General features: G+C 33.5%; 1 protein-coding gene across 1 annotated transcript; it reads left to right on the forward strand.

The window, feature by feature from the left end:
• The first annotated feature begins 10,433 nt into the window (after window positions 1-10,433).
• LOC114368175 (agamous-like MADS-box protein AGL80) lies at window positions 10,434-10,841 on the forward strand. The gene has a single exon (XM_028325513.1). It carries the CDS (start codon window positions 10,434-10,436, stop codon window positions 10,839-10,841), a length of 408 nt encoding a protein of 135 aa, XP_028181314.1.
• Window positions 10,842-17,755: the final 6,914 nt, after the last annotated feature.

Below are 17,755 nucleotides of genomic sequence, written 5' to 3' on the forward strand. Positions count from 1 at the left end.
CAAAACACGAGAGGAGAACAAAGACCAAAAAATCAGACAGAAGGAGACGAAGAAGAAGAAAGCAAAATACAAACCAAAACAACAAAAACAAAAAAAAAGAAAAAAATAGACATACCGACAGAAGGGGGTGTCGCGGTGGAGAGGAAGGGGGAAAGGGGTGGTTCGCTGCTGAGGGAAAGGAGGAAGGGGGTGAGTTATGGCGGAGGGGAAGGGGGAAGGAGGTCGTGACAGAGGAAGAAGAAGAAGGTTGCAGCGGTGGGGAAGGAGGCCACGACGAAGGAAGAAGAAAGAAGAAAGAAGCAGCGTTTGAGGAGAGAGGGAAGAGAAAAATGTGGGACCTACACATATTTACCCCCCCCCCCCCCCCCGCCCTTTCTGCCTCATTCAGTTACGACAACAACTAATTCAATAATTACTCATTACAAATGATGGCAGAAAAAACAAACATTGTACTAAAACTTTAGCTTCTCAACCTTCCTACAATTTATGCAATGGCTATTTGACAATAAGCACCAAACATCCAAAATCTTGAACTTGAGTTATTGTATTTATCTTTAACTTCTGGCCTTTGTAAATTGATTTGCCCATTTCCTTAATGATCTTAATCAAGTTATTAGCTTGCAAATAGTTCTTTCATGGATAACAAACAAGTACTTTCTGCACGTCAATGTAGGCCAACTGACAAATAATGCGCCTAATGATTCTACAACTAACCCATCAAGGCCAAAAATACAAAAAGGAAAAAGCACGAAGGCTTTGATATCCAAACCAATCATTTTCAATGTATTGTTCTTTTCTTTCCAACCTTACAAATATAGTATTATTACAATGTTTAAAGTTAGTCCTTCTAGAGATAAATAGCTTGTTGTAATTGATGTGGAATTTCCAAGTTAGTCATTCTCCTTCTTCAACAAGCACATCCCTTCCAAGAGTTATTAGTTGTTGACCACAAAAAGTGAATTATGTTGTTAACACCAATAACCAAATAAGGAAAAGAGGCTAATCTAACAAGTCATTCAATAAAAGGTTTTTCCACAAAATGAACTTCCACTACCAAGTGATCATCTTGTATTAGTCATTTTTGTATCAATTGAGATGACTCTTGCTTCTAGCACCAATTTTGCAGTAGTTGTTAAAGCTAACTTTGGTTCTAGAAGCTTGACCTTTAGTTGTTTTCTATCTACATGATCACCTCAATAACACACTTGTTATGGTTATGCAACGACTACAACTAATTATGCACCAACAGTTGTTTATGTCATTCATCAGTTGTTTCAAGGAGTAGTAACCGATAGGAAACTAATTTTCTTTGCAATTGTCTCACTCTTTTATCAAATGGATTATTGTTGGTTATTGTTTTTTGTTGACTCCTTTTGGTACTTCAATTCACTACAAGAAAAATCTTTATTTCCAATGAAACATTTCCCATGGAAAATATTCTGCTGGAAATATTTAAATTACCAACGGAATTTACTGAAGGAATAAATTTCGTTGGAAAGTTAAAATTACTGACGGATTTTTACCCATGTTTCTGGCGAAAATCTAAATATATCTGACGAATTTTACCGATGAAATAGGGATCCAGGGACTTTGGTTTCTTCGCTTATCACTGTTCATATCCTTCTCCCCGATTTGTGGCTTTCTTGGTTACAAGGATTGCACCTCCTATGTCTTAGTCATTCACTGACTCCGTCGTGGCCTATGACCTTCATTTGCATCCTCTGAATGCCATTTGTGCATCCTCTAAGCCTCATTCGCCAATCATCTGTCGAGCCCACATACAGGTATATATGCATTGTTCTAGAATTTTTGTTTTTATGTTTTGTTTTGAGGAGAAACTAAAGAAGGGAGAAAAACAAACTAAAACGTCGATGTTGGGAATCACATCCAACAGCGGCGAACAGTTGTCGTAGAGAAAGGGGGTTGAATCTAATTCTGAGGGTGTAGGATAAAACTGTAGGAATTAGATGAATGTAGTGGTTCTTAAAAATGGTCCACCATGGAAGACATGAACTACTGGTCCATACTAGAAGCATTCGTTTTTTATTGGATAGTAAAACTAATATTAAGTTGGATGGAGTGGATGATGTGGGGACGCAACATCTAAAGAAGTGGTATTTGGTGAACATGAGGATAGTGTAGAGTTGTGTCATTATATGTGGAGTGTAGAGACGTATGGGTATATCCACGCCTATGTTCAAATGTCGGCAGCTGTTGTATTTATCTATTCTTCTAAGTTCTAAACCCAATTTCAAAGGGGAGAATCTGCAACTGAACCAAATGATTAAACTCAGAAACAAGAAAAGAAAAGTAAAGAAAAAAAAAGGAGAAAAAAAGAAAGAGAGATTGTTTTACAAGTCTGCAGTTCCATTCCTAAGTTACTTTTCATATAAAGATGTGATGATATTTGAGTTTCATCACCTTCTCGATGGCTCATGGACCATCTGTTATTAGTGGCTAGTGCACATGAATTGTATTGTTAAGTCCTTTGTCCCTTTTCTTCTATTATGCCTTTTCCCAACAACAATTTTTGTTTTATTTTTAATAAATTCCATGCATCCCTTTTCGTATATATATATAAGTTTTGTCTCTGCTGACTTTTATTCTTCCATATGAAAAAGTTGTTAGAATCCTTTATGGTGTATCCTTTTTAAAATTTTGGATCTTCTCTTTTGTATTAAAATTGAAAAATTCTTTATTCACCAAAAAAGAAAGGGGGATGCATAGGTGTATAGTGTATAGTGTATACAATTGTTGGATGTTTACTAGGGTTAATATTAGATACTAATGGCTTGTTCATCTTCAAAAAGGAAATCCAAAGTCAGAGTTCTAAGCCACTTGTTTATTGCCATAACCCAAAATTCTCCCTTCCCAATTGTAATATTCGACTATACTTTTGTAAAAGCTATAATCATAATTCATTTTAGCCTTTACTCCAATCTTACTTTGTTTTTTCCACATTGTAAATGGCAATCAGTTCAACCTATATATGAACCATCAGTAAAGAAGTGCCTTTAATTTTTTTGTTCTTCCTAATTTTATTTTAATGTACTTATCAAAGCTATCTATCTGAATTGTGCATGTAAAAAGTGAAAAAAAAATCGAATATAAGATTTTGTATATTTTAAAATATTTGTACAAATAAATTTTTTATGGCCACTTTCATGGTTACATAAAAAGTAAACAAAACATTTAAATAGACGTTTTTCTTTTTTATTATGATTAATTAATTTGCATAATGATTTTTTTGACCTTTTTTCAAGGAAAATGACTATAATGATCATGTGATCAACAAATTTCTTTTTGTGTCCATATCAGTTGCGTGGAGCGGATATTTTTCTGCTAAAAAATGAGTGTCTGCGTTCCAAAAGAATAATACATCAGTGAATGATATGTAGATTTAATAGAATCAAATTATATAATAATTGGCTATACACATGCTTTATAAAAGAAATGAAAGTTGTATAGTGATTCTACTATTGGTTCCTTATTTTTGCATATTGAATCAAAACATTGCATATATGTGAAAAATTATAGATTATTATTTTAAATCGACAGAATTAAAATTTTAAACAATTGTAAGACTATTTTTATTTAAAAATAAATGAAAATTAATTGTGATACTAATTAAGAATATTATTCTTAAGTAGAATATTAATTGTGCTTCATAAATGATGTTGATTACTTGCAAGACACATTTACTATAATTTCCCATTATAAGCATTTTTAGATAGTGTATAGATAATCATTTTTAAACTTTTTACTTTCTCTCCCAGGTTCACAGGTGACATTGTGTTACGTGATCGCTTCCTTATTTACACGTACATTCCATTGTTCAAGTTAGTTATGGTCTTTTTTTTTATTCTAATTGCTTGAAATTTTATATTCTAAATGTGTTAAGTATATTTATGGTTGTGGTTATGTTATTTATATTCCACATGCTTTGTTCATTTAGAAAGTCAAACACTATGTATGTGATTTTCTTTCATCTAAAACATGATCAAAATTGTTTCTACTAATAATAGAGATCACTCAAAGATTATGTGTGATTTATGAATGTTCGCATTTTTTTTTCTTAAATATAGAGAACATGAATTATATTCATTCCAATTGTCATTGGATGTACGATAGATGTTATAGTTGTAGAAGCGGTTTAAAAGAGTCTTTTGTGGAGGGGTTGAAGAGTTTGTAAGCAAAGCTAGTAAGCAGGATTGTTATCACTATGATGGGGGATCAAATGTCCTTGTGTCAAATGTGATTGTACTAGGATTTTGGAGGATAAAGTTGTGAAGGTTCACCTTTACATAAATGGGTCCAAGCCTAATTATTGGATTTGAATTGATCATGGAGAAGAGATTATGCATGTTGATTTAAATGATGACAATAGTTACATAAATGTGTTGGATCAAGTGGTCTCGGAATAATTAAGAAGGGGGGTTGAATTAATTATGAACGTGTCTCGACCAATTAAAAATTTATCCTTCTTAATGTTACTAGATTCAATTTGACTTTACCACTAAGTTATGAGAAAGTAAAGAACAAAAATAATAACTTAGACAAAAGTAAAGCGTAAATAAAACTTGCACAATGAAAAATAAAGAGTGTAGGGAAGAGAAAAACAAACGCAAGTTTTTATACTGGTTCGGCAACAACCCGTGCCTACATCTAGTCCCCAAGCAACCACCGGTTCTTGAGATTTCCAATAACCTTGTAAAATCCTTTACAAGCAAAGATCCACAAGGGATGTACCCTCCCTTGTTCTCTTTGAACAACCAAGTGGATGTACCCTCCACTTGAACTGATCCACAAGAGATGTACCCTCTCTTGTTCTCAGTATTACGACCCAAGTAGATGTACGCTCTACTTGTACCACAAAGGATATACCCTCCAATGTGTTAAGACAAAGAATTCTTAGGCGATTAGTCCCTTGAATCTTTGTAAGGGGAAACAAAAGATATCTCAGGCGGTTAGTCATTTGAAATCTTTTGTTTAAAGGGAAGAGGAAGAATCAAAAGAATTCTCAGGCGGTTAGTCCTTTGAATCTTTTGGCAAGAGGGAGAAGGAAGAAAAGATAGCACACTTTTGTTTTCTGTAGAATTTCCACTTGCAGAAAAAACAAAGTTTTGAAACAAAGTTTAGAAAGCTTTTTGGCAAAGAAAAAACAATGGGTGATGGTTAGAGAAAGATTGTGAAAAAGGATTGTCTGGAAGAATATCACACACCTTGAACGTGTGCCAAAGTCATGCTTTTATAGACTCTTCATGTCTGCTCAAAGAAACCATTGGAAGAGTTATGACTTTTGAGAAAACCATGTTAAGAGTTATAACTCTTAACTTTTTTCTTCAAAACTATTCACTGGTAATCGATTACCACAAAGGAGTAATTGATTACAAAATATATTTTATGCAAAGTTGTGACTCTTCACAATTGGATTTAAATTCCAACGTCCAGATTCACTTGTAATCAATTACTAATATAGTGTAATCGATTACACTATTTAAAAATCATTTTGGAACGTTATAAATCATTTGAAAACATTTTGAAAACCAAACTGGTCACTGGTAATCGATTACTGTCAACTAGTAATCGATTATCAGAGAGTAATCACTCTGGTAACTTAGAAAATTTGAGAAAATTCTTTTGTAAAACAAAATTGTGCTATTTGGTTTTTGAAAAATTCTTTTAATACTTATCCTATATGAAGTCTTGACTTGTTGCTTCATGATTTCTTCTCTTGAATCTTGAATCTAGGATTGGATTCTTGATGCTTGATCTTGAAGTCTTGAATCAATCTTGAATCAATCACTTGGGCTTTTGGCATCATCTAAATTGCTTGGTTCATCATCATGAAGCTTGCTTCTACAAAATGCTTCAAGTAGTGCAAAATATGTGGCTTAAGGTGAACAATTTATGTTAATGCAAGAGATGGTGTGTGATGCTCTGAGGCAACCTGAGACATTTGAAGCTCCAAACTCAAATAATACAAAAGAACCTCTAAATGAAGATACTCAAAGATTTTACAATTTATTGGTGGAGGAAAATAAGCAATTGTATGAAGGGGCATTAGACTCAAAATGATCAATATCCACTAGGCTTTTAGCTTGCAAGTCCAATTGGAATGTTCTTGACCAGTGCTTAGAGTTTATTTCAAAAATCTTTTGGATGTAACACATATAAAAGATTGTTTGCCAAAAAAAATTTATGACACCATGAGGTTAGTATCGAAGTTGGGATTGGAGGCTAAAAGGATTGATTATTGTGTGGATGATTGCATGTTGTATTATAACAATAATGGAGCATTAACTGAATGCAAATTTTGTACCCTGGTATCGTGCCAAGATTGTTGGAACAAGCAATAAACAACCAGTTCCAGTAAAGGTGATGTTCTATTTGCCTATAATACCAAGGTTGCATAAAATGTTTGCATCAATGCAAACTGCAAGCCAAATGACATGGCACTAAAAGAATAAAAGATCTTCGGACATGTTACGTCATCCCTCTAATGGTGAAGCCTGTAAGCACTTTGATCGGGTACATGCAAATTTTGCTATTGATCAACAGAATGTGCGACTTGATTTATGCACATATGAATTTAACCCATATTTTCAAGCATCTTCTTCACCTTATTCTTGTTGGTCAATCATTGTTACCCCGTACAATCTTCCTCCATAAATGTGTGTGACTAAACCTTATATGTTTGAGTTGTGTCGTACCAGACCATTTAATCCAATGATTGGTATTGATGTTTATTTATAACCTTTGATTGATGATCTAAAGAAGTTGTGGAATGGTGTTCTCACTTACGATGTTTCAAGAAAGCAAAATTCCATAATGAGGGCAGTTTTGATGTGGACTATTAATGATTTTCCTGCTTATGGCATGTTGTCTGGTTAGAGGACACATGGTAGATTAGCATGTCTGTATTGCATGAAGAACACAAAGGCCTTCTAGTTGGCAAATGGGGGAAAAACTTCTTGGTTTGATTGTCATCGTAGGTTTTTACCTAGTGATCATGCATTTAGAAGGAACAAAAATGCCTTCAAAAAAGGGGGAAGTAGAAAGGGATGAGGCACCATGTATGTTGACACCTACGCAAGTTTGGTGTAGGGTTAAGGACTTGCCAAAAGTAACAGAAATTGGTATGCCACCACCAATAGTACACGAATAAGGCGAGTGACATCATTGTACAAAAAGAAATATCTTTTAGGATCTTTCGTATTGGAAAGATAATTTGTTGCGACACAATCTTGATGTTATGCACATAGAAAAAAATTTCTTTGACAACATATGCATCACTATGATGAATGTCAGTGGTAAGACAAAAGACAATAAAAAGGCTAGGATGGACTTAGCTTTGTATTGTAGGCGGAGAGACTTGGAGCTGAAGTCGAGGGCTAATGGGAAGTCCTCAAAGCACATACGAATAACAAGAAAGCAAACATCCATTAAAGAGATGCAACCCATAAATCATTTTCTATAACCCAACCAAATGTAGAATAAATCAAAGCATATAAACTCATTAATGTATGAACGAAAGTAAGTAAAATACAATTTTAAAAAACTAATATTGGCATTTGTTGGATGGGATGACTACTCACCATATCAAAGTGAAGATTTATACCAATCAATTCAATAAAGGCGGTGAACTTTTATAACTGAACTATGGGGAGTTCTGCAAGGGCCTAGAATGGTCTGGGAGAAAGGATTCCAAAAAATGTTGTTGTTCTGGTGGATTTTGAATCAATTGTTAAAGCTATCAAAGGAAGCAACATAGGTAGTGTTGCAGGTTAGAAGCATTAGGTTATTTTTTGCTTCAAATATTAACATTCGGGTGGAGCATATCTATAGAGAAGCTAATTGCTATGCAGATATGTTAACTATTATGACTTGTGATTTAGATGTAGATTTTGTGATGTTTGAGCAGAAACCTACTCAATTAAGTCAGTCATTCGATTGCTCACTAGAGTTGTCTTATCCCAGAAATAGACACTTGTTATTTAAACCCCTTATTTTTGCTAAGTACACCTCCATCTTCCTTTTTTATGTTTTAATTATCCATTATACTCTTTTTCACTAAAGGGATACACCCCTTGGAACCTCTTTTCTGTTTTGGAAATGTCTTTCCAAAATAATACATACCTATTCCAGAAATGTATTTCTAAAACTATGTATCACAGTTCTAGAAATGTATTTCCAGAATTGTGATACATAGTTCTGGAAATATATTTCCAAAGACATTTTTCATAGTAATAAAAATACCTTAACCAATTCATTTAAGAGTCATTGTAGCCTGCATCATTGATGTTGTAAACCTAGATTAGAAAATGAACGTTTATTTGAACACACTTAAAGGAGAAAAGTCATTGTCAAAAGCTTTGTTTTGCAATTAAAATGTATAATAGATGAATATGGGTGAAGATGGAGTTTGTAAGTAGAGTTTAGAGAACATTAAAGATGGGATAGAAATAAGATTTTAAATAGATTTAAAGAAAAATAATAATATGATGAAAATAAGACTAACGAACATTGTTGTTTTCCTTCACGTGACACTGTGTTTCAATGTAAATTCATCACTAATTAAGTGTGTTTCACCTATTATATTCCTTAATTGCAAAGCAAGGCTTTTGACAATGAATTCTCTCCTTTAAGTGCATTCAAATAAGCGTTCATTTTCTAATCTAGGTTTACAACATCAACTACTGAAGGCTACAATGTCTCTTATGATTTGGTTGAGTTATGTTTTTTTACTGTCAGAAATGTCTTTCTTGAATAATATATACATATTCCAAAAATATATTTCTAGAATAGATATATGTTAAAATTCTGAAAGAGAGAAAGGAGGTTCCAAGGGGTGTATCATTTTAAGGAAAAAGGGTATAATGGATAATTAAAACATAAAAAGGGAGTTGGGGATGTACTTAGCAAACGTAGGGGAGTAACTAGTGAGTGTCCAGAATTGTTGTTTGTAGTTTCTTTGGGCCTTTGGCCTCGTTGATCATATAAAAAAAAGAATGACATATTTAAAAAAAATTGAAAATAAAGAATATTAATAATGAATAATTTATTATATTAATTGAAAATAAATTAAATATAATTTTTAAATTAAGAAAGAAATTAAAAAATATAAAAATCACAATCTATCAAAATTTAAAATTGAAAAATAAAATTCAAATTATGATTAATTAAGATAAATAATCTTAAACATTAATTTATCTAAATAGGAGATGTTTTTAATCTGATACAAGGTTCTAAAATTAAAATTGAATCTGGATTTTCCGTATCCTCTTTAGTCGGAATTCTCTCCGTCCAAAATCTCAATCATCCATCATGTTCTCTTTCCTCTCTAATCATTGGGTAATAACAAAATCAACTGTTTAGACTTTACATGTTGGCTGTACCAATAATACAACCGGAGAGGATCCAAATTGAGAATCATATGTTTAATGAGGATTCCTAAAAATATTTTATTTAAGAATTAGAACTGAAAATTACATTTGTAATTAACTAATTATAATATAGAGATAAATCATATCCAAAACAATAAAATATAAAAAGACATAAATGTCAATAACCCGACTCCTAATTTTTAACCTAGTTAGAGACATATTCACTCAATCCGAACAACTATTTCAAACATGCATAAAATAGTATAGCTGATTGGATATATCATTGGTAGGATATAATTAAATTCACTAATGTAAGATCTTTTCATAATTACCTAGAGTGAGTAATAAAAAAATATAAAGAGTGGATATTTTCTATTCCAGAATCTGGAGCTAGATCCCCACGCTAAAATTATGGGTGAAAAATAAGTATTGATTTTTTTTCTTAAATTGTTACACCTGATATATGTAATAATAATTTTTATATATATATATATATATATATATATATATATATATATATATATATATATATATATATATATATATATATATTGATTTAATTAATAATAACATCATCAAAAGTTATTCCCTAATTTTCATATATTCAACGCTTAAAATTTTGTGCTTCTTTACTCATTAATTCATGAACAAATCTGAAATCAGCCGGTAGAAGGTTCCAAGATCAGCCATTACAAGTAAGGAACTTTCTTCAGCTGTTAGGAAAATTATTATCTATCAATATATATCTCTACTATTTCTTTCTTTCTTCCCTATTTTTCTTTTAATTTTGTTATTCAAAAACAGTTTGCTTTTTCTTTGAACCATTCTTCTTTATCAATATAGTTTATCCTTTGTTTTTAGATATTTTACTGTTCATGATGGTTTTCTTTTTTGTTCAATTTTTTTAAAATTTCTAGAACATCTTATCCGAAACGTTCGATCAATTCATGAAGCAGTTGTCTGTTTGATCTCTCTCTATCCGTAACGCATGACCACAAGTTTTGCTATATTGATCAATTTCTATATATGTGCATATGCTTTTAGAATATGGTTCGTCCAAAATTAATCTTAAAGCCAATCCCAAATGGGAGAGATCGTGATTTGGCTTTCACGAAGAGAAAGAAGGCACTAATGACGAAAATGACTGAATTTTCTAACGTGTGTGGAGTCAAAGCTTGCATGATTATGTATGATGGCAATTATGGTGATGCTCCACCACTGACTTGGCCCCAAGATGACCCTATTGAGGTGCACTCCATCATTAAAAGGTATGAGAGTATAAAGAATGAGAAACATCCTAAGAACTTTGATCTGAATAACTTTTTTGAGATTAGGAAGAATATGGTTGACAATGATATTTCCAAAGTCCAAAAAAGAGACCCTCAAGATCAAATATCCAACTTGGCATTCAAGCTTCAACAACCTAGGTGTAGAGGAGCTGAGGAATTTCATTGATAGGTTGGACTTTAAGCTTGAAGCTTGTAAACAACAAATTGAAATGTCGAAACACGAGCATCAAAATGAAGCCAACTTCAGTTTCATGCAAAGCATGGTTCAATCAGAGAGTGCTGCTCCAATCCCAGGCCAACTCAATTTCATGCAGGAAACTTCTCAAAATCAATTTTCTCTTGTTCCTATGAGGCCACCTAATGATGGTAACCAGGTAGCATCTTACCTACTTAATCTTGACAAAGGTTCTAGTTCCCAATCTCAAATGCTTGACTTTTTTTTTTGAAGGCCCAAATGCTTAACTTTGATCCAAATCTTATGCAATTAATTGCGAAGAATGAAGGGGTGGTGGATATTACTAATCAAGTTGATGTGCCTCTGGATTGTGCAAATCAAATTAATGCTTTAGGAAAACTTTCAAATCAACATGATATGCCAGTAGATTTGACTAATCATCTATTTGATGAGTGATCGGATTATTTTAGCCAGCTTGATGAAATTGAAGATTTGACTATTCAACTTGATGAGATTGTGAATTGGGGTAGTCAACCTGGTGAGTGTATAATTTGGACTTATCAACATGGTGTGCCGGTGATTGAGGGAAGTCCATTGTCATTGCTGTAGTACTTGTCCTCAAATTCATGGAGATGAACACAACCAAGAGTCCTCACTTTGCAATTACAATGGACTTGTGCAATCAATGCAACCCTATAACTATGATACTGCATTGCAGAATATTGCTTCTCGGTCAGAAAATGTGCAGCAAATAGTAACTTTATCTCCCCTTCTACTACCAAAGGATGAATTTCAGACAGATCACTACAGCAAGACGCTTCAAAATCAGTATTCCAACCACATCATTTAGACCATTTGTGCATCATAATTACTTTATTAATATTATGCATCAAGTAGTCATGCATCTTATTTAGTTCATGGTAATTTGTCACCCGAAATTACTTTATTAGTATCATTATGCATTAGAATTCCCTTAAATTGTATGAGTGGATGTTCATGTTAAAGTTTCATATAGAAGTGTAAGCGAGTTGTGCCCAACTTGGGTTGTAATGTAAATCTAATTACATCTTTTTTAATTGGTTGGATTGTGTTTCTTTTAGTGCACCTACCAACTCAACTACATAATAAATATTTTATGATGTTTAAGGATTGGGTTTCTTCTTTTTATATCAATATTTATGATGTTTAAGGACCTAAATATTTTAGCCTGGAATGTTAGGGGTGCCTTTGGTAAGAGCACTACTAGAATTTATAGATTTAACATCGCACGATTAATATCGATTTTTTAAAAAACCGATATTAAGAAGAGCATGATAGTATTTTTGTAAATAAGTCGAGTTAGTTAACATTGGTTTTGTCAAAACCGATGTTAACTACTTGAGATTAACATCGGTTTTTTTAAAATCGATGTGAAAACCGATGTTAATCTCAAAAAACCGATGTTAACTATCTGAGGTTAACATCGGTTTTCTCAATGTCGATGTTAACTACTTGAGGTTAACATCGGTTATTTTAAAAAAATCGATGTTGTCCTGTTCATAAATTAAAACCCGAATTCATTTTGGCCCCCGCGCGCTCAAACCCTCTTGTCCTTTCTCCTTTCTCCTTCCTCCTGACCATGTGACTACCGCAAATGCCCCTACTGAAGCTACTATTGCCGCTGAAGCTACAACTACTAAAGCTACCACTACCGCTGAAGTCAATATTGAGGTACGTCACTATAACCACATTGTGTGCACAAGGAATATGGTTTCAATCCACTCTCAGTCATGGTCACTTATCAATTCTTCGAATGTTTGTGTCAAACTTGTACCGTCTGAAACTTTCAAAATAAATTAGTTCCATATGAATAGTTGTTTTTCTATAATTAGTTTAGGGTTTTTATAGCCCAAAGGATTTCGAACAAAACACAATGAAGACCTAAAAATGTTGTTCACTGTTTTGAGAGAATTTTGTGAAAATACGGTTCTGGGGTTGTCCACGAAAATGTGTTTCTTTTGTTCCCCGATTTCTCCTCTATTTGTAAATGATTTCTGAAATCAATTGAGGGCTTTTGCAGAGACATCAATTTTGAGCAAAACCCATGCTAGAACATGTATTTTTCTTAAGAAACGACAGAGTATTTGCACAAGCAGTTAAGGGCTTTTAACTTTATTTGAGAGTCCTCTTTGTTGCATACCTAGCAGTCATGTTATCTTAGAGGACATGTGGTTTTAACTTTATTTGAGAGTACCATTTTGTTTCAAAATAGGTTGACCGAATACAAAGGTATTAACTAAGTGTCAAATACATGATTCATTGTGGATGACTAAGACAATTAACACTGACAAACTTTCAACAGCCTTTCTCCCTCTTCCACACTAAAAAACTGCTTAAACACTTTGAGTTGAAACAATAATGAAATATAACAATCTGTGTGTGTTTACTTTTGATTGGGTAAGAACAGTGAATTGGTATGTTTTTTTTTTGTTTTAAGTAAGTGGAAAACCTATTTACTTATTTAGGAATTATAATTTCCTGTGCTTGTGAGTTGTGACTAAATTTTGAATATAGGATTATTCTGTAAATTTTTTTTTGTCTTAATACAAGTTGGCTTATAGTTTACAAGTAAGTCTGTTATTAGGTTATAAATATCATTGTAAATCACTATGTGTTGTTCAATGAAAGAACTGGACCGAAAACAAAGGAAAGGATTGTATTGTTATGGTGATACTTTCAACACCCAAGACAGAATACAAAATGAGTTCGAGGTCTCACCACCCTCCACTTCTCAATTTTCTCTCTAACCCCTAACTAACTTCTCTCAATTCTATTTATAGTTATAACTAACTACAGTTAGTTATCCTAGCTATTCTAACTAACAACCCTTTAGCTCTTCCAAAAATATCTCCTAACATACACCTTTCCCCATCTATCAATACCCCTTCCCCTCATGAGGGACCTTGTTCTCAAGGTCAAGTTAAGGAAAAACAGTCTACATTTCATCAGCAAGTTCCCAACTATCTTCATGGTGGGGTAAGTCTTGCCATTTGATGAGAACTTCTTTTCTGTCATCTTCTGAAGTTATACTTTGCATTACTTTCTCTGGTTGGACCTACAGTTTCCAATTCTCATTCAGGGCTGTTGGTAATAGTTGAGGGGAGCAAGTGGGCTTAACCGTTTTCTTGAGCAAAGATATATGGAACACTAGATGCATCTTGCTACCCTCTTAGAGTTCCAATTTATAAGCAACCTCTCCAAACTGTATCACCTTGTAGGGTCCATAAAACCGTGGACTCAGCTTCTCATTTGTCTTTCTTCCTAGAGACTTCATTCTATAAGGTTGCAGTTTCAAAAAGACCCAATCTCCTTCCTGAAGGACTAGCTCCCTTCTATGATTATTCATATATCTTTTCATTTGATGTTGAGCCTTGAGCAAGTTGTTCCTCAGTTCCTACAATAATTCATCTCTGTCCTTACTCAACTGATTTACCTCTTCCAATTTGGAAGGAATGTTAGCTCCTTTAACTAAAAGTGGGGGTTCTTGTCCATACAAAGCTTTAAAAGGATACATTTTGGTAGAGATATTGAAGTTGGTATTAAACCAGAATTCAGTCGAGGCCAAGTGGTTAGGCCACTGCTTTGGTTTGGTTCCAGTTAAACACCTCAAATAAGCTTCCTAAGCATTGGTTAGCTACTTCAGTCTACCCATTTGTTTGAAGATGATAGACAGTGCTTATCTTCAATTGGGTTCCTGTTTTCTTGAACAATTCCTTCCAAAAGAGACTCACGAAAAGTTTGTCTCTATCAGATACTATTGAGGCAGGAAAACCATGCAGTCTCACCAATTCTTTAATGAATAACTCAGCTACTTCCTTATCTGTATCAGGGTGACTTAATGCAAAAAAAATGAGCATACTTAGTCAGCCTGTCCACTACCACTAATATAGTGTCCTTCCCTTGAGCTTTTGGTAAGCCTCCAATGAAATCCATAGAGATATCAGTTCACACCTTAGTTGGGATAGGCAGTAGTTGTAGCAGCCTTGCTGGGGATAATGTACTAGTCTTATTTCTCTGAAAAATTTCACATGCAACAACATAATCCCTTATAGTTTTCTTCATTCCTTGCCAAAACACCACATTAGCCACTCTCTTGAAGGTTCTAAAAAACCCTGAGTGTCCTCCCAAAAGGGAGTCATGCAATTCTTTCAAAAGTAGATGAATTTTAGTAGAGTTTTTTGACAGAACTAGTTTATCCTTGAAGTATAGTTTACCTCCATGAATGGCATATCCAGGCTTCTTTGTTGTTTTAGTTAGAATTCCTTGATAAATTTCATATAATTCAGGGTCAGCTTGTATTTCTTCCTCCCAATTAGTGTTGGATCGAGTGGCCTCAGAATAATTAAGAAGGGGGGGTTGAATTAATTATTCCTAAAACTTTACCAATTAAAAATTACTCTTTTAAGGCTTTTACTTTTGTTGTTAAGAGAATATGGAGTAGAAGAGAAACTTAACAGAAAGTAAAAGCGAAAATTAAATGCACAGCGGAAAGTAAAAGAGTAGGGAAGAAGGAAACAAACACACAAGAGTTTTTATACTAGTTCGGCAACAACCCGTGCCTACCTCCAGTCCCCAAGCGACCTGCGGTCCTTGAGATTTCTTTCAACCTTGTAAAAATCCTTTTACAAGCAAAGATTCACAAGGGATGTACCCTCCCTTGTTCTCTTTGAAACCCTAGTGGATGTACCCTCCACTAGAACTGATCCACAAGAGATGTACCCTCTCTTGTTCTCAGTCAAACCCAAGTAGATGTACCCTCTACTTGTACCACAAAGGATGTACCCTCCAATGTGTTAAGACAAAGATCTCAGGCTGTTACACCTTTGATACTTTGTAAATGGGGATACAAAAGAATTCTCAGGCGATTAAACCTTTGAACGCTTTTGTATTAGGGAATGAGAAGAATCAAAAGAATTCTCAGACTGTATCATTTTGAATTCTTTGACAAGGGAGAAGGGAGACACAAAAGAATTTAGGCGGTTAGTCCCTTGTTCTTTTGGAAAAGAGAGAAGAGAGACACAAAAAGAATTCAGGCGGTTAGTCCTTGGCAAATTCTTTTTGGCAAAGGGAGAAGAGAATAAAAAGGATGAATAGCACAAGTTTTCAAGGTTTAGAAAACCAGAAAACTTCATAAAGCTTTTGGTACAAAGAAGAAGAAGAAGTTCAAAGAGATTCAAGGCTTGTAAAGGATTGTATGAGATTAATTTAAAATGCAAAACAAAGCCTTGCTTTTATAGACTCTTCATGTCTGGTCAAGAAGGCCATTCAGAAGAGTTATAACTTTTAGAAAAACTTAAAACCTATTTGAAAGAGTCAAAACCTTTTTGAAGAGTTACATCTTTAGATTTTTCAGAAACAAACACTGGTAATCGATTACCAAATAAGTGTAATCGATTACACAAAGCTTTTGAGTGAAAGGATGTGACTCTTCATATTTAAATTTGAATTTCAACGTTCAAGGGCACTGGTAATCGATTACCAAAACATTGTAATCGATTACAGCCTTTTGAAAATATTTGGAACGTTGTAAATTTAGTTTGAAAACTTTTTCAAACTCATTTTGCTACTGGTAATCGATTACAACAATATGGTAATCGATTACCAGAGAGTAAAACTCTTTGGTAAAGGTTTTGTCAAAAACTCATGTGCTATTCAAAGTTTTGAAAAAACTTTTTAATACTTATCTTGATTGAGTCTTTTCTTCATTCTTGAATCTTGAGTCTTGAATCTTGATCTTGATTCTTGAGATCTTGAATCTTGAATCTTGATTCTTTATTGTAGACTTTCTTCTTGAGTCTTGAACTCTTGACTTGTTCTTGATTCACTTGAGATGTTCTTTGATTAACTTGAGTTGTTCTTTGATCTTTTGAGCTTTTTGTTCATTACCTTTGTCATCATCTTTTGTTGTCATCATTGTTATCATCAAAACACCTTTGAATCATTGTTGATTCATCATGAAGCTTTGCTTCCACAATTAGCCGATTCCCTCCTCTTGCACCATTGAAATTGTTGAAAATGAAAACTTCCTGGATAGTGCATCAGCCATTAAGTTTTGAATTAAGTTTTATATTCAGGTCAGGTGTAGCACAGGTTAAGGTTCACATACAGTTTCTGATAGTACATTGGGAACGTACCTTGGATCTGTCAAGGTAGTTTTAATTTTAGTTTGAATAAGTCAATTGAAAAGAATATGTTATTCAGCCATTAGTGAATTAGTTAGTTTCAGATTTTATTGTTTAGTTAATAGAAGCTCCTAAAATCACAAACATGATTTCTATTCAGTTGTAACTTTTTTATACAGCTGAAATTACAAACACGGGAAAGAAGAAAAACATGAGATGTTTGCAATAACCAATCAGCACCTTCGAGTTGACTCTATTATTTTTGTGCAACTCAAATGCATGGTCTGCAAAATCTTTGCTAAAACTAGGTGTCTAAATATTATGTATTTATAGGCATAAGGAGACGAGTTGCAACAAGATTATTCAATTGTTATAAGTGCATATCATATGAAAATAATTATTCTGAATATTCTGTATTTTTGTGCAATCTGTGCAGGGTCCTCAAAAGGTGAAAGTTGGCTCTTCAGACAAAATAGTGACTGCAAAAAAATATCATCATTACTACTGGTTCTATTCCTTTTGTTCCTAAGGGCATTGAAATTGGTGGTACATATCAATCCTTTCCTTTTGTGACATTAATATTTGATCTTCCTCGTTCTAGTTTTACTAAATTCAGTGGATTTAGACTTGTGTTTCTAGCTAGAAGAAACTAGATTGCTATTAGTTACTAAGCTTGTGGTAGAAAAAGGGGTGATCAATTTTAAACTGCAGATATTTTTTTTATTAGACTCCATTGACATCTGT

The sequence above is a fragment of the Glycine soja genome, chromosome 9 (genome assembly GCF_004193775.1).
Source record: "Glycine soja cultivar W05 chromosome 9, ASM419377v2, whole genome shotgun sequence".
NCBI lineage: Eukaryota > Viridiplantae > Streptophyta > Magnoliopsida > Fabales > Fabaceae > Glycine > Glycine soja.